General features: G+C 39.1%; 1 protein-coding gene across 6 annotated transcripts in view; it reads right to left on the bottom strand.

Moving 5' to 3' along the window:
- Positions 1-18,324, bottom strand: part of MYO3A (myosin IIIA) — a 126,860-nt gene that overhangs the window by 61,553 nt on the left and 46,983 nt on the right. For all 6 annotated transcript variants that reach the window (XM_027781755.2, XM_027781756.2, XM_055806054.1 and 3 more), the window contains exons 6-9: positions 12,467-12,543; positions 10,985-11,130; positions 9,251-9,316; positions 8,679-8,834 (exon numbers count right to left, since the gene is read on the bottom strand). In XM_027781755.2, coding sequence (XP_027637556.2) covers positions 8,679-8,834; positions 9,251-9,316; positions 10,985-11,130; positions 12,467-12,543 — 445 coding nt within the window. The remainder of the gene's footprint in view (positions 1-8,678; positions 8,835-9,250; positions 9,317-10,984; positions 11,131-12,466; positions 12,544-18,324) is intronic.

The following is an 18,324-nucleotide window of genomic DNA, read 5'->3' as shown; positions in this document are numbered from 1 at the left end:
AGAGTGCAAAGGCAGGAATTTCACACCCACAGCTGACTAATCCTGCAACCTTAATATGAAGACACAAACATGTAAGACTTCATTTCAAAAGCCAGCCCAGTTTCACGGTCTCTGTGCCAGTATTGCAGCACAATATTCAGTGTGGAGGCCAAACGACCAGGAAGCACGATGAACAGAATGGATCAACAGTATCTACATTGCCCTGACAGAAGACAGGGACCAAGCCTTGCCAGTTTTACACCCAGCTGCTTTGCAGGCAGACTACTGTCAAACTGTTGTTAGGGCCCTGGAGCTGCATGGGAAAGCAACCCACTTCCAAATGTTTCTTTCAGTATTTAATACAGGACAAAAAAGGCTGTTGTAGATATAGTTGTAAGGATGATGGTGAGGCTGAATTACACAGAAGTGAAAAGCAATGGGAATACTACGCAGCACAGTCTCAGAGCCTTGCTACTGCCATGCAGCACAGAACATGCAACACGTGGGCCTATTCCATCACGAACAGTGCAAATAGACAAAAAAAGATGCAGGAGGAGCACATGTCTGTGGGGGAAGAAAGGCAGCTTTTGCTGCAATAAACCCATAACTGGGCTGTAATTTGGTATGTATTTAGATACGCTGAAGCAGAAAACACACAGGAAAACAAGCAGGCAGCATCAAAAGGGATGGGCCACGTGTAAAGGAACCACACATCTCCTAGGTTCAACCTCTTCTTCCCTTTCTTTTGGAACTCATTTATACCACGAGAGCTGCCCTGGTAGTACTGTCCTTGGAACAACACTGTGAGGCAATTTTTGGTTATATGTACACCCAGGTTGTATTAAATATGAAAATTAATATAAAAGGTAATATTTAAGATTCAAATTAACTTTTCAGCCTTGCATGGTCTGCTGCTGCTTGATTTGCATTCACCAGATAACAGGTATTTGCACATTCAAAGCCAGAGATGCAGGCAAAATCCTACCCCCTCAACAGCAATCTGTCCCCACTATAACTCACACTCCTATTTCTGCCTCTTCTTAACAGTTTCAGTTGAAAATTTAAATTTGGACAGTTGAAACAATTTATCCTTTCTTCCTGCATGAAGGTAATTTTGTGTCCAGAGGATGCATCTAATACCAGTATGACTTTGAGAAAGACCTATCAACATGTACATGAGGGAAAGATGAGGGAAGTGCAGGACTATGTCAAGCTCTGCTCTGTTTTTTCCATTGCCAAAGGAAGACACAAAACATCTGTCAAGTTGTGGTTTCCATTTCTAGTGGAATTGTTACACATTGAACACATTTTTTTTTAAATGTTACTGCATATCAGTGAGAAAGTGATATTTCCCAATTGATTTGTTTCAATTACCATCTTTCATTTGATGTAGGAAGCTAAAAACTGCCTTGCAGGAAGGGAGGAAAACACTCCAGTCATGGAGACATTTGTTTGGTGGGTTTTTTTTCCTTTTATGGAAACAATCTCTATTTATGCCAGGGAAGTTTAATTACATAAAATTGATTCTCCTGTAATCTTCTTCAGCTGACATTATAAGAACACTAGTGCTTGTTAAACCAGATTATATTCTCTATTCTCCAGAGTACAGCAGAACAGCAGTTTCACAGAACACAGTATTTTTCTGCTTTGCTGTCAAAGGGCACAGACCCCTCAAGGGCAGTTATACTGCTTCACTTCCTAAAACTCCAGCCACTTAAAACCCCCCACATCAGTGCTGTTGGCATCAATGCTGAAATTTCATTATCATCATGCACATAGACATTGTGAACTGAAATGACCATGTTTCTCTGTTCTGTTCAGAAATTATTTGTTGGAGGCATTAGATCTCACAGCCATTCTCAACAAGCAATTCAAGCAGCTAAAGGCCAGAAAAATCAAGTCAGTATGGACAAGAAAATGAGTCAATGCAACATTGTTTCTGGGCATTCTCCTTCATGCCCTACACATCCATCCCACCCCCCCTCCCCCCACTTATCTTTCAAGATTCAGTTAAATCAAGATGAGGCAACTGCAGCTTTTTCTTCTTCAAATTGTCAGAACGTATTTAAAAGATTTTTGATAGTTCCAAAAATACCACAAAAAGGGAAGTGTGACTCATGATGCCCTGTTGAACTCTCTGCCTAAACTGGTTGGAGAATCATCTATAGACTAAAAAGTGACAGGAAAAGTGCTGGCCTTACTCAGGATGAAAAGAAGAAACTAAACGTAATCAAATTTGCTGTAAGGTGAAGATGGGAACAGCTGTACACCTCCCAGCAGTTACAAATAGCATTTAAAGTGACAAACAGAAAAGCACTAACACAGAGAAACCTGTACAGGATCTGTCATTGCTAGTGATTGTATTTCTCTGGAGGCTGCACACAGCAATATTAATTCACACTTAAAAGAAAAATTTTGTCTTTGACAGATGTATCTGGTGAAATATGCTTAAATAAAACCATAGTCTTACATCTACGCAAAATCTGTAGCTGAATTTAGACAAATGTATTGATAAGACTCCAGCTGTGCACAATGCTTTGCAGACAAACCTGCGCTCCCTCTATGCTTAAATGATTATACAGCACTGGCTGCAGTCTCAGAGAGCTGTGCTCAAGCTCATGCAATGTTGCTGACAGCACAGTGCTCCTCAGCAGAGCTACGGGGCTTTTGATTTAGAGATGGCCCACATCCAGCTAATTGGGTCATGTCCTGCTCTGCATGATCTGTTTGCCAAAGTCTGTGCTGGTTTACCATGCCCTGCAAAAAAGCTCGTTATTGGTACTTCAGAACAGCCTCAAGAAATGGCTGTATCCCTGACAAATTTCAGGGGAAAATATTTGTTCTTAACCGAGCAAATAAGAGATCTCTAAAAGGCTCATTGGGATTGGTTCTTTATTGCCCTCATGAGTCAGGCACATGCTCTACGGTCAGGATCATACTGAGAAGATGAAGGACGAAGCTCCAAATGTAAGCAACGCCTGGTGAGGTATTCCCCCTTCAGGAGAAATGAGTTGCTGAGCAAGTGAACTGACACAACAGTAAAGCAGCAGTTGCAGAGCATTACTGCCACGGAGACCTGAATGCAGGAAGAACTTCTTTCTCCTGTTTTGCTTCAGGAGGTAAACTATTCTACATTCAGGCGTTGCTGCTGTCCATTGTATTATATGGAAGCGTATTCTTAACCTGCTGTAAAGATGCATACTAGCTAGAAGCGTAGGAGACTGGAGATCTGCTTATTCTAAGGCCTGCGTTGCCAGAAACAATTTATTGCTTCTATGGCTTGAGAGCAGTTTGCAGCACAGCCATCCTATACAGGAGTATCCTCAGTGCAGGAATTACAACTCCTTGTTGGTACAACAAAGCCCACACTGAGTTAGTCACAGGAGAGGAAGAAATGGCTCAAAGTACTCAAGGTTTAGCCTAGAACTCCAAAGCCTCAGGTTTAAGCCCCTACTCTGATACATATTTCATCTGCAGACCTTGACCAAGTCAGCACTGGACTCTGCGAGCTACCTTACTCTGCTCCTCAAACTGACTTTGTCAAGATAGTGTAGTGATGTCCTACCCTCCACTACAGCCTGTCTGGCAGAAATGAACTTGAAGGATTTCTGTCAGCTGCCTTCCCCTAGCAGGATGAGTCAGAGAGAGAGTGAACACCCAGAAAATAATTGACACAAGTCTGCACAATCAAGCAAAGTCATGGAAGGAAGATATGGTACTCCTTGTTTTTAACCGGGGTGAATAAACTGACAACCACGTTTATGCATGTTGTACATGAACTTACCCCCTGAACCTTCCAAATAGTTAAAGAGAGCAATTGTTTAGCACCCTGTCACTGGATATCAGTGCTACCCCTACATGGCCGATACAGGACAAAATCTTAGGAGAGTAACTCATCTCACCCAAAATCCCTTTCTCTGAATCATGTTGCAGTAGAATAGGTCTCTTACCCATATTTATTCAGAGGGCATATAAAGATGAGGCTCTTAACTTGGGGACCAGAGTCAGTTCCTGAAATCTAGGTGCAGTGAATATCCCTCACATATGCAGCTCATTCTGGAATGAGTCATAATTCCCAGAAAATACACACTGTACTAATCATTGCATATTTCTGCAGAGATTATTGTAAAAGCCGTCAAGATTAAGACAGCCAAACAATTCAAGATAAGTCTTTACAAGCCTGACTGTCAGGTGTAGTATGCGACAGTTCTGAAGGTCGTTTCAAAGACAGCTATTTCTGTTGCAAAGTAAAACTCTTTACAATGCAGTTTTTCCCCCTCATTCAGCTTAGCAAGAAGTGTATTTTTAGAACAGTTTTGGGGTATATGCTGCAGCACTGATTTCAATAATTATTTTCTTCACTAATTGTACATTTTAACAGCTGTAATGTGACTTACAAGAATGCAAGTACATGATCGAAGGATTCACTAAAAATGAGGGGAGACTTGAGCAGTGTCCAAAGGTGAGTGATCAGGCTCAAATGACATTATTGTTTCTTCATTAGGGAATTTGTCTTGTTTCCATTAAAGATTGTGCAATAAATTCCATTATAATGCTTTTTGTGTCACTATCAACACAAAAAAGAATTGGAATACAGTATTTAAAGAGCTAGGTGGTCCTGAGGTCTGGAGTAACAGATACAAGATAGAGTTTATTTAAAACCTCAAGATCATACTACTAGGATGTCACAGAATTTTTCTGGTGGTTTAAAGTTTATCAGTTTGAAAAGACTTAGGGAAAAGAAATATCAGGATGATTAGGAGTCATGAACTCCTCTGAAAAGAGGCAAATACCACCTTATGAAGTTGCACAATGAAATAGGCTTTTCTTGCCACCGCCATGGCAAAGTCAACTCTTGCAGAAGCCCAAGGCACTGTCCTCATCAGGAATTCACAAATTAGAGAGAACTAAACAAAACCCCCAAAACTAATTGCTCTTAGTATGCAACTTTGCCTGCCTCACCTCCTCCCTAACATGAATGTATCTCCTATAGCTTACTTCATCATTCCAAAGAGCAGATTTTGGAGATGTTTCAGTCAAGATGAAACATTAGTGTTTCCAGGGATATTTTCTCATGGTCTTCCCATTGTAATTTCAGCCTGACATCTGAGCTAGGAAAGGTTAAGTTGCAGATATTTTTAGCATAAAGAAGTGATGACTTCAGAGAAAAATGTATTGTAAAGTTACTCAAAGTAAAAAAGTGGGATTTGTACTGAATCATTGCTAGTATTCATGCTGTTTTGAGCCTTGAGTAGCACAAAATATACTATAACAGACTTTTCAGAAGCTACTGAAGAAACAATAAAATCTTATATCATCTTCATTAAGTCTGGAGCAGGTCTACAGCACATTGCTATTTAAAGGTTTATCAGTGTACGTTGAGATTTCTCTAGTTACTCAGGAGGTTGGTGGGCTCTGTTCCTCTTGCTAGGCGTCTAGAAAGGATGCAATACAATGCAGAACATAGAACTAGGTTCCTCTTCACTAGAATAACAATAATGGGAAGGTTCAGAGGGCCCAGTGCAATGCCCTAATGACTTGGTGACTCTATGTTAGAAAATACCTCAGGAACAGTGGTGTTAATGGGAGTGACTGTAGGGTAGCTCCACTCTGTGCCTAGAGATCACACACTGTTCCTGAGCAGACACAGTGCACAAAGACTGGATCTGAGGATGTGGCCTTCTGCAAAAACCTTTTAAGAATGTGACAAAACCTAACACAATCTCTTCTTTTTTGAACTATATCAACTACCCATTCAGCAAACAACAAGATAAAATCACAAGCACATTAACGGATTACCACTGCAGAAGGCAGGCAGAACCTAATTACACTTCAGCATGCTGGACAAAGAGGGTGATTTGATTTTGAGTGAAAACAGGAATCGTGCATACAGGAAAACCCAGTGGCTGGACCTCAGCTATTAACTTCCAGGCATTTTTCTTTTGAAATAGAAAATTTATTAATAGAGTTGAATTTGAAGAGGAGAGCAAACAAAACACATACTGAAAAATAACTGGATTCCTTAATTACAACTTTAAGTCAATGATACCAAATTTCTTGAGTTTATATGCCATGCCAATTTAAACAACATGACACAAGAAGGAGGATTTCTTGCCTTGGTACAAGGAAGAGTTATTTACTCCTTTAAACTACTTGCTTCCCAGTGCCAAGAAGCAGGAGAGTTATGCCTTCAAATTACGGACCGAGAGAGAGGGAGCTGGAGATCAGGTGGGAGCTTGACAAGGGAAGTTGCCAGCAACTGGTGAAGGTTCAGGAATTCTACAGCAGGGCCCTAACACACCAGTGTAAAATCAGTCCCGGAACAGGATAATCAAGAAAAGAAAGCCAGAAGACTTTAAGATCAGACTTCCAGGTGACTTGTCATCACACAGCCTATGTCTTGACTCTGAATCAGATGGATTGACATGGTACTAGTGTACAGACACTGCTTTTTACACCATTTCTTCTGTGCAGATTGAAGGTCAGAAGACACATATGATTAACATTGAAAGAATTTTAAAAGGTATGGTTACTGAATTCAAAGATCTTTGTATAATCTTTTTATCACTCAACAGCAGAAAAAAAACATGCTATTCTGTAGTAATGTCCTTTACAAGTCTGGAATTCCAATTTCTTCTTAAGTGAAATCATGTACATACTCTACTACATTTTCAGCTACTGGAAAATAATGTCTGCTTTTCTTGCTTGTACAGAGACAGCAACAGATATTAAGATGGATATTCTTACTGTTTCTAGGAGAAAGCTAATCTTTTTTGCAGGCACTGCTATGAAAGACAATCTTCCAGCAAATATAGTCAATAAACAGGTTAAAGCTGAAGTGATTATAGGTACAGTGACTGTAAAATGTGATTTTTACTTGCAATATTTCACACTGCCTTCACTGATCTCAGATATTAAAAGATTTGGTTAAATCAATGCAAATGAGATTTAAACTACTACAGCCTACATGTTGATATTTTAAATTGCTAAACTCAAGTATGGACCAAGCCATTAGCTTAACCATCCCATTTAAATTACATCATTAGTTAAATAAGTAAATTTTTTTGCACCATTTCAGATAATAAATTATAATTTTCAGAGAGAAAATTCTGTCTTCCTTTGGGAAAATGTATGTAGAAATTACACTTGATTAACTGTAAAAGCATAGAATAACTTCATCACATAGTAATACATTCCCTTAAACTCTGGTTCACGTGAAGATTGGTTAACAAATCAGTCTAACAGGATGGAGAAAGTACCAATAGATCATCCTGTTCCTGTGCCATTTGACTGCTCTATGCACATGCAAATTGGGCTACTCTGTGCTTGTATTGTATAGGAAAAGAAAGTTAATGTAATTTGCTTTAATGCAGTATTAACATGAAAAAAAATGAAAGAATTTTGAAAAAAAGAATAGGACTTGATAGAAAATAAACATATAAGTTCTATAAAATGGGTAAAAAAGCTCAGAATACTTAATTGATTAAGAAACTTGATTTTCAAAAATTATTTAAGATTTGAAAGGACCAGCGTCACAAGCACTACCACTATCTCAATTCATGTAATTCAGTAGTTTGGACTTGATTTACCACATATCTTTTCCCTGTGTTTTATAAATACTTTAAAAAGTCTGGAATATGTTGCTGGTTTAGGGCACAGCACTGACATCCGATAAGCTTATTTCAATTCCAGATTCTTTCTGGATTAAGCAAATGTGAAGTCTGCACCATTCAGAACATACAAATCCAGCCTGAGGCCTGAATTTAAGCCAACTGCCTAGTTTTTTTACTGAAATGCCAGAGAAGGAAAACTACTGCTCACCCCACATCCACTTAAAAGTCCAAAAAACTTGAAAATTATAATATAAAATACATTTAGAAATGTGTTTTTTATTATGTTCAAAGCACAGAGTGAAAGAAAATTCTCCATAATTGTAACTGAAGATTGCTGTATATATTGTGAAAGGAAATGTGTAAGCTTTTTCAATACAGATGATAATGCCAAAATGTCTTTTAAATTTTATGTTCCACTTAAAAAAACCAAGAAAAAATTGTCATGCTTTACCTTGAAGCACAGGAGCACTCGCACCAGTAGTACATCAATACTAATCTACAACATTTCACATTTGAGATGTTACTTCAGCATACTGGGTGGGGTTTTTTAAATTGTAAAATTGAGCCAAGCCATTTTCAGTTGTTTTAAATACAAGCCATCCAGAACTGATATTAGTAAATACTATTGGAGGAAAGAAAGTATGTAGATTTGTAAGTTTGCAAAACAAGGTACTACTGGTACTACTATCAGTCCTTTCAGTTGGTAGCATCCAATTCTTGCAAGAACCTGACCAGTTATTTTTAGCATACTCGAACTAAACATTAGCTGACCATGCAAATGTAAGAAAGTGCCAAACACTGATTTCACCTAACCTTAGCTTTCTGAAAGCTGGGATCCTAATCTGCATCTTGAGTCACAGGAGAAAGGGGAGGCACTTCTAAAGGTTGTTTCACCTCGTGTGAAGCACGATGCCCCACACCCCCACCCACTCCCCCTTTCCATTGGCTCCATAGTGGACCTCAAAGGTTAAGCTCTCTGGTTTTGGCTGGCTAAAGTTATGAGAGGTGAATCTTTGAGCACTAGCCATGCTGAAACAGTGGAAGTATCAAAATTGTCCAGCTGGTCTGCTTTATAGCTACTTTTACCTTGCCTTTTCAGTGACTCCCATCTGTTGATGAACATCAATAAATTCCATGAGTTGCCTTTGTAGCATGTTTTCTTTTCCTTCAATTTGCTTAACAAAATCATGCTGTAAAAGACTAGATACGGTCGGACGCTTCTCATAATCTTTAGTCAAGCACCTGTGCTGGCAGAAAAAGCATATGATTGCTGAAGGATTGCTGTTAAATTCTGAAATGCTTGTCTGTAGTTTGTTCATGCCTCTATAATAAATATATCCATCTTAATCACAACAGCTCTGTACTGAAAAATTGTTAAGATTTCACAGAATTGATGAGTCCAAGAAGTAAATTACTGCACTTTCAAAACTAAATATTCTTTATAATTAAGAAAAACAGAAACATCAAGTGTGTTAAGATGTCGTTATTTCATGTTTTAAATCTGGAGCCTCACTTGGAAGTCAAACTGGGTTCTCAAATCACTTTTTTAAGGAAAAGTATTAGTAGCAATAGATTTCCACAGAGAATGCAAAGATATTTTACACATGACATTTATATATGTTCCATATTCAGCTACAGTGGTCTCAGTTGTTACTCACTTGTTAATGAAGTCATTGAATTCAGGTGACCACAGTTCAGGCTGCTGTAGTGTTGGAGGAGGATTCCTGCAAAGGTCAGTTTGATGGTAAGTTAATAAGCTACTCACTTGACAAAAAGAATGCATGAAGGCAGGCTGAGTAATGAGTTTTAGAAGGCCACTGAAAAAAGATATTGATTTCCACTGGTAAAATGAGCATGGACAGATGATACAATGCCTCACTGGTTCTCCTACTTTACATAACTAACAAGGAGAAATAGCATGGAGATGAGCTACCAAGCATAACTAACTAAGAATCACTGTAATTTTTTCAATCAAATCAATAAACGGAAATGAAACTAACAACCCATTAATCACTATTCACTTGTAATGGCAAGTTTCTCTTTTCAAGCCTGAAACAATATACCTTCTTAAGAGAATTTAAAAAAAAAAAGTATCTATTTTAAGTTTTCCCAGAAGGACTGAATTAATCAACTTGCTGAAGAGAGTGTCAGAAGGAACTAGCTCTTTATTAACTGCTTCTTATTTATCAGACGAAAATTAGAATGGAAGGACTAAGTACAGATCCATTGTAAATAAATACTACTACTTTCTTTTCTGTTGTTAGAGCTGTTTATTCTAGGTTTTAATTTGGTTCAAATTGTTTCAATAGTCTTCCATTCAGAGGTGCCATTTTCACTGGGTATAATCATAAAGACAAAAGGAATGACCTATAGACGAGGTGATTTTTCTATTCTCAATCATCATAACTGCTTTTCTTTAAGTGACGCTTAACGTTTACTCTATCACCTTCAGGTTTTACTTAATGGAATGAAAGGATGTTGATCTTATATGTGCTCCAGGGCAGGAAGGTGCCCAGTATTTATAAGGGCATAAGCCAGATGTTTTTCTGAAGGCCTAGCTGAAATGACTGACCGCAGCAGTTTGTAACTGCTTTTCCCATAGCAAGTAAAGGTAAGAAGAGCATTCATTCTCTTCCAAGTTAGCCAAGATTTCTTAAACCTGAAGGTAATTTAAACTTACTTGGGTGACTTGGATGAGGACTTGAAGAACTCATGTGTACTATGTGGTCTCAAATATTGTGGTACTGCTCCAGCTGTTAAGAGCGAAATCCATGAACTGTTGTGCAATCATCCCCTACAGACTTTGAGATTGATGTTCTTTGAAACACTGTAAGTGGCACTTTGGGTACTTTTATCTCCAGCTTCAAAGAAAACATGAATGAAGCTGCTATTTGCACTGTCTGAGGACAGCAACACTGGAACTGCCAGGAGCAGCACAAACTAATGAAAAGTGGCAGTTTAAATGTATGTGAGTGGTGGAAAAATACTTTGCTTCAAAGGACATGAGCTAACTCTTGAGGACAGGTATGGGGTCTGTTCACCACAGTGGCACACTCAGGCTCTGTATTGCCATCATTAGTCACTCTTTGTAACAGAATATACGGGACCCAGCTAAGTCCTGTGCTCACGTACATTGGGCATCAGTCCACTCAGGAGAAGGCCTTATGGTTTCTTCTCAAACATAGCCACAGACAGCTATGAACTTCTCAATGTGAACACATCTGAAGTACAGTCTGCAGAAAATACAGCTGGGTAAAGTTTTTCTAACCTCCTCCTAGCATAAATAATATGAAGAAACTTCACCAACTTATACAGTCTAAGTTTGAAGAAAGTAACAGTTAAGGGAAAAGTTCAGCCTAACCCGGCAGGAAATAAACACATCAAGATATTACCTTGGTATTTTGAAAAGTGCCCTCATAGGGTGCAAATCAGCAAGGGGTGGATCTCCATCTCCCAACTCTATTGCAGTAATACCCAGTGACCATGCATCACATCTGGCATCATAGGAGCTATCTAGCTGCTGCTCACAGGCAATCACCTGTTGGAGTAAAAGACTGGGATGGTCATTTAATGGTCAAATGTCCAAATTTAGGAGTACACCCACAGCTAGGGGAATCCCTTACAGGATGGAGATACTTGGTGAAATAAACAGGTTTGCACATATTTAGCAAGCTAAAGCATTCTGTTGCCAAAAAAAAGCAATGCTTAAACTAGAGAAAGCAAATGTCCATGAACACCAGGTTCTCTGACCAGATGTTCCCTGATCTGACAAAATGGTGCAAATCCTTGGCTTTTTCAGCTGAAGGTGGTAAACTGCATCCCTTGCCTGAGGGAAGAAGGAAACTCAGCAACCCTAAATCTCTTTTCTGTGGATTATTCCTGAAAAGTAACTAATGGAGCTCTATTGCTCTCTCTATGAAGTGAAAAAGAGCAGGAAAGCAGAAGCTGAATTCACTGTTTCCTGCTGTGTCTTTATTCAGCCAAATCAGCCAATTTCAAGATCAAGTTAATTTCTCAACAATGTGTTTGCCACTGGATTATTGCAAATGTATTTAGCGTCATATATATCTCAGCTCATCCACAGTGCTGGATGAATCTAGAATTTTTCCTCCCATTTTTCAACACATTAGTTGGTCTAAACTAACACGTATGCTGTTAGCTATGTGGCTAGACCACTGTGTATAAACAGAATAGGTTTATAAAAATACATGTGTACAGAGTCATTTCAAGTGCTACAAACATATGTATAAGCATGTATGTGCACACAAGTAATGTAAGTACATAGGTTTATTTATAACAAAATTATTTTTCCTGCCTCAGTTTAAAATATATCTTTATATGCTTCAATTTCAGGCTGGAAAAATCTCCAAAGATATGTAGTACGTCTTATTCACTCATAATAGCTTTGTTCATTTCTTGCTGTCAGCTACGGATATATAGTATTAAAAACTTTTCAGGTGTAGAAATCAAAAAATAAAAGCTATAATTATTACAGTATTACAGTATTATAAAGTATTACAGTACCACTACCACCCTGGGCTCTTTCCATCCATGGGGAAATGTGACAGCCATAGTTTCAGAGTCTGGAAGGCTGGAAAGGATCAGTGATAGTATTCTGCCTTCTTTAACACTTTCGTAAGCAATTCAACATCTTGCTCTCTGGCTCTAACCTTGTAATTTCAAAAATAAATCCCATTTTAACTTAATCTTTGCAAACATGTAGGAAAGAAGGTTTAAAACACTTTAAAAAATGACATTACTATTTCATTTGGTGAAAGTACCAGCAGTCAGGAAGAAAGACAAAGAAAGAGCAGAAATGCAGAATGCATCAGCTTGAATACCCATGACAAAATGTTTTGAAACATGAATCTAACCTCTGGAGCCATCCAGAATGGGGTGCCCACGGAGGTGTTCCGACGGAGTCGAGTGCTGGTCAGTTGAGCAGACACACCTGGAAGAATGAAGGGAAGCTATAACCAGAGCAATTGCTATTTCCATCCAAGACAGCCCTTCTGAACGGTGACATCCTTGTCTTGTCATGCTATTACTTCCTCTGCAGGTGAATCTCAAGTGCATTTTCCCAGTTCCCTGGAAAGAGAGGCCCAGTCCTCAAAGGTACCCAGCATTTCAGCTGAGGTTCTCCGCATGCTTCGTTTCCAGTGTCTTCAGCAGGACCAGGATTCAGTCCCAAATGAGCATTTCATTAGTAATCTGACTCCACATATTTTGACTGGCTAATTCCAGTTTTTTCTATATCCTGTTTTAGGAAGCGATAAAGCCCTTTGAGTTGGGGGGGAAGTATTGTACCTTCCACAGATTCTTTTTTTCTTTTAATGCTCAGTACTGATACTAGACTTCTTGTTTCATTATTTACATATTCCAGGTTGAACACTATAAAAGATACTTATCCTCATCCCTCAGCTGCTCTGCCATAAAAAAGAAACAAGAGAGCAAAACCTCAAAAATTCTTACAAAACCAGAAGTCCCTCCATGTTCAAAGCACATTCTCAAAGCAACATCAAATGCCTGTAAATCAGCTTTGTAACATGAGCTGTACTTTAAGGAATTAACTATTTCAGGCCAAGAGCTGGAAAGTGAACTCTAAAGCGAAGTCCAAAGATTCCTTATGGTTTTAAAGTAAAAGACACTGAAATATTAGGAATTGGAGTAGGCTGCAGCACACTTCTGACCAGCCTGCCACCAATTTCCTTTCTTACAAAACAAGGGTATGTTGGTTGGAAATATCTAGCGTGTGCAAAGAGAAGAGTACAACACATGGAGAAAAACAGCCCCTCAGCTTGCATGTCCCAGACTATTAGGGATTTATGAGTCACAATCAACTGTGAGGTCCATGCACGGAGAAAAAAAGCCCCTCAGCTAGCAAGTCCTGAACTATTATGGATTTGAGTAAGTCAACTGTGAGGTCCACCAGAGGCGTATTCTGAAGTGCTGATTATCATGGATGGCAACAAAGGTGCTGTGTTCTGCAGTTCTTCCAACCTCACTCTGGTTGACACTAAAGCTCACTTATTTTGCCTTCATACATATATCTGCTTTCTCTTTAAAAAAGTAAAAAGACTCGGTTTCACCCTGTGAATGCCATTTCATTATTCTGAAATATATGACCCTCCAGTGAGCACCACTGGCCAATTTCAACTCTGTATCATCTGGTTTGAACACACTTGACCTTTATCTTCCTGAAACTCTGTAGATGGTTCTTAACAAAAGCAATTCACATTACCTGCCCAGTGGAAATACTAACTAAAACTTTGCCTAGACAGAATTTGACTGTTTTGGGTTTTTTTTCAGTGGGGGTCAAGAAACCATAGAGTGCTTGATCTGTTTTTTTACTCTAAAGCTATGTGTTCAGCTCTGATTCACAAAATATTTGCATTTGTCTGTCACAGAAATGTATATAACAGCTGAAAATAAGGCAGCAAGAAAGATCCTGCCTGTTCCTTTGAGACAAACGCAACCAATTGCTTTTGTGGCTGCCTCCCTCTAGTCTACTCCAAGCTTGAGAAAGTTGAATCTCCTTCTCTCCTCATGCCTGCAGAAAGGCCAATACACAGTATTTGCACCACGGAAAGCAGGACAATGTGAGTCTTAGCGCAAAGTCCATCAATCCTACTTCAGCTCGGCTAAGCAGGGGCTTTGTTTTTGCTCTCTCAAGTTGCTGTCTGAGATCCAGCTTCCGGCTCATGGAGTCTGTGGCTGTCCCGTGCCCTTGGCAAGACACATTATTCAGAAAGCAAGCAGTAAGCACCTATCACCACGGGTCTGCCACCGTTGCAGTGATGCCAATGGACATCATTATGTGACCCTTGGTTTTGGAGGAGGAGGAGGCTATGCTTCCCTCTCCCCTTTTACCTGTTGTGGGAGTCCCCTGTGCTAAGCTCTGTTTTGCAGCCTTGGAGGAGGAAACAGGATTCAAAGCTGCAGGCAAAGAAAGGCACTAACTAGATTTTTATGATTCCAGTGTCAGATTTTATAAATAGTAACTTTCTGTAGAGATAAGGAACAAAATATAAAAGGAGCATTAATGTGCACAGTCCTCTCTGTCTTTGCACTGTTGGCTTTTTTTCTCTTTGAACTGTAATTATTAAATAAACTGAAGGATTTTTTCCTCCTCTCTCTCTTTTTACTTCAGTAAAATGCTGATTTAATTTGAATTGTTCACCACTAAATTTTTTAGGCTCTTGGGGTTTTTGTGTGCTTTTTGTTTGGTTGGTTTTTTTATCCTTTTGCTCTTAGCAGTAAAGTGGCATTTCAGATTATGGAGTGTAGGTCTTATGACAAATGCTATTTCCTTGGGCCTTTTCTGTGTATAGAGGAAAGATGCTGTAATTCCACACTTAGTAACATTTCTTCCAGCATTTCAGTAACCAGTCAAGCATATAGCTGGCCAGCTTTTTTTAACTTGTATATTTCCTAACAAAACCATCTTGCTCCTCCCCCTTCCCCTTTACTACTGCTTTGTTGCAAAACGAGTCAAATATTCTCCTAATAAAATCTAAAAATAGGTCACAACATAGTATTCTATTACACACAAATATCAAATCTTATGAAAGTGAAGAGCTGAGTAAGTGCATTAATAGTACCAATGCACACAATATCCAAAAGGAAATATTGTGCATATAGTTGGAAAAAAGCTTTTCTTCTTTTTCTTTTTTTAGGCATTAGCTTACTAATAAAAACTGGAAATTAGCAGACTTATACCATGAGTATTATACAAGCTTTTTAATGCAAGAACTGGCATATTGAAATAACGTTGAAGGTAAAGCCACCTAGTTATGACCTTAGCACTCAATAAAAGTCAAACAGTGCAGAAATGAGCTCCCTATTATTAGAAAAGATTTGTCTCATAGTAGCACCCAATCTGAGTAGACACTGTTCTGATCTAAACTGGGAGGCTGTACAACGTCATTTTATGATTATGTCCTGTGACAGAGGTATGCACAATTTACTGGCTGATGCTAATGGGGGAATGGTGAGCCCTAAAAAATTGTACTGAATTCACATTTGGCACACAGCAGGGAGACTGCATTCCCAACATGCTAGCTACTGTATTTATACAGAAAACCACAAACCCTACGCCAAAGCCATCACACCGTGATAGCCTCTAGCTATCACACTGCCTCTGGCTGCCCCTTCCATAACCCTTCTTCATTTGTGCCTTCAGTGTCCACTTCCTTACCAAAGCATCGTCATTTTGACCTTCTCTGGATTAAGAATCTGCAACTCAATCATTCCCCAAGCAAAACCTGCACACACTGTTAACTTTGCAGATCTAAGCAGGCTGAAACGCTTTGAATTACTTCCCAACATTTTTTTAACCTCCTTAGAGAAAAGAGATGTAAAATAGCAGCAGCACCTTCCACTGCATTCCCCTTAAGCCTGCTGGCAGATAGGTTTTGGCATTCCTGTTCCATGCTGTTTGCTGCAAAAAGTGGCCTCTCCTTCCTTGGCTCTCTGTCCAAGGGTGTGAAGGCAGTCCCTCATACATCACTCTGCTCCACCTTTTCACTAGATCTGGAGGTGACAGATCCTAACAGCTTAAGGTTTTCCTTTAGCATCCTAAGCTTTACTTTGAGAAGCAGCCAACATTCTTATCAGGAGGCAGACAGGGAAGTAGCTACCTCCTATTCAACAATGGTGGGATCATAACTCAACTCTTCTATAATTGCAAAAATATCTTTGACATCATCTCATTGCTTGCTGTAGGTTGTATTGGGCTAATGGTACATATCCAGACAGGATAATTTCGGACAGATCATCGCAAATGCACAAAACATGCTAAAAAAGTAATATACATAGTTCCTTTGAACTCCATAATGACAACAAGGAAAAAGCACGATTAAAACAAAGCAATTCTGATAGTCCAAATGTCAAACATCACAACACACCAGATGCGTAACCACAGGCAACCGTATTGCAAGTATGGTGGCACCCCCACTAAAGGGATGTAAAGGGAGATCACAGAGCTTCTCCAGGTCTAATTATTTAGCACGGATAGAAAGCATAAAGATATTTAATAGAAAATGTTACTAAAAGGCCATAAAGACACAAGTGGTTGATTTGATGACTTCACAAGAGATGTTTCAGAACCCTTTTGAAACAATGTCAATAATTAGAATTCCTTATAGACTTTTAACTGACTTTAAAAGCGAACTTTTAAATGAAGAGTGCAGAGGCGATACTGTTTCCTTGGGTGACCTATTGACAGAAAAGCATGCTTCAGAACTTCTGCTCAGTGATAAGTGGTCACATTAAATTTAGAACTAAAATTGGGTTCTAATCAGTAAGATGGAAATAAAGAAGTAGGAAACAAAGCTAAAATGAGGAGCCAAAAAAGTAGAATTTTCAGCAGCATTTTAAGTTGAAAGGTGTTAACATTATCTTATGAAGGATGACTTCCTCTTCATAAATCCATGCTACCTACTTCCAATCACCTTCTTGTCTTTCATATGTTTAGAAATTATTTCCAGGATTATTTGCTCCATCACCTTCCGAGGGATCAAAGTAGGGCTGACCAGCCTGTAGTTTTCTGAATCCTCCTTCCTGACCTTCTTGAAGATAGAAGTGACAATAGCTTTCTTCCACTTCTCAGGAACCTCCCCCAACCTCAATGACCTTGCAGCGACATTTGCCAGCTACCTCAGTCAGCACTCTTGGGTGCATCTCACCAGGTCCCATGAACTTACTTATGTCCAGTTTTGTTACATGCTCCCTAAACTGATCCTCTCTACCAAGGGTAACTTTGCCTTGCTCCAGACTTTCCCAGCCATCACAGGGATCTGGGATTCCTGAAAGCCAGTCTTAGAAGTAAAGACCACGGGAAAGATGACATTGAGTGCCTCAGCCTTTTCCATGTCCTTTGTCACCACATTCCCTGCCTTTATGCATTATTTTAATGCACCTACTGTTTTAATGATGAAAACTACAGTTTTCCCAAACACTCAGGAAAACATCTGCTGCAGATGCAAATCTTTAACTGAAACAGGGTATATCCAAAAGATAACCAAATGGCGCTTTACAACTCCAGAAAGATCAAAAGCTTAGTATCCAAGACCACATACATGAACTACCTGGGAGATGAAAAATCCATAGTGTTCACTACAAAACCAAGAGGCATGGAGCAAAAGGGGATAAAATAGTTAATCTGTACTAAAAAATATAGAGTGATATAAATGGAAACTAGAGGCATTGAAGTCCAGTGACTTTCATAGTAAACTCACCACAAGGATTAAGGACAAAGAAAAGGCATTTTTAGGTATGTAAGGAACAAAATGGAAATACTAAACCAGATACAGAATCATTACAAGGTACATACTGATAATAAAATAGCAAATAGTGACTTAAAAAAAGGCAGAACATTCACTAAATCTATACAATACATAATTTTTTTTAAACAAAAGGTTTTAATACAGCTTCTTTCTTTAAGAAATCGGAGAACTTTCATATTACAGGAGATTGGGCAGGATGGTATGGCAATGTACTCTAGCTTCCCTTGGTCTACAATTCTGATTGCACCCTCTCTCCATGGCTGCCAGTAGAGCAGGTGACCATGGGCTGCTCTCCACATGCTCCTGACTGTTCAGTGCAGCACAAGGCCAATGCTTCTAATCAAATCTCATGCTTCGGGGCTTCAGCTGGTTTCCTGAAAGGGATGCACAATTGGCCAGATGTATTTAGATAGGAGAACTAGTCTTCTCTGGAGCCTCGGGGATCT

Source organism: Falco peregrinus, chromosome 5 (genome assembly GCF_023634155.1).
Source record: "Falco peregrinus isolate bFalPer1 chromosome 5, bFalPer1.pri, whole genome shotgun sequence".
Classification (NCBI taxonomy): Eukaryota; Metazoa; Chordata; class Aves; order Falconiformes; family Falconidae; genus Falco; species Falco peregrinus.
The sequence above is the reverse complement of the archived record's forward strand: the minus strand, read 5'-3'. Positions and strand labels throughout refer to the sequence as shown.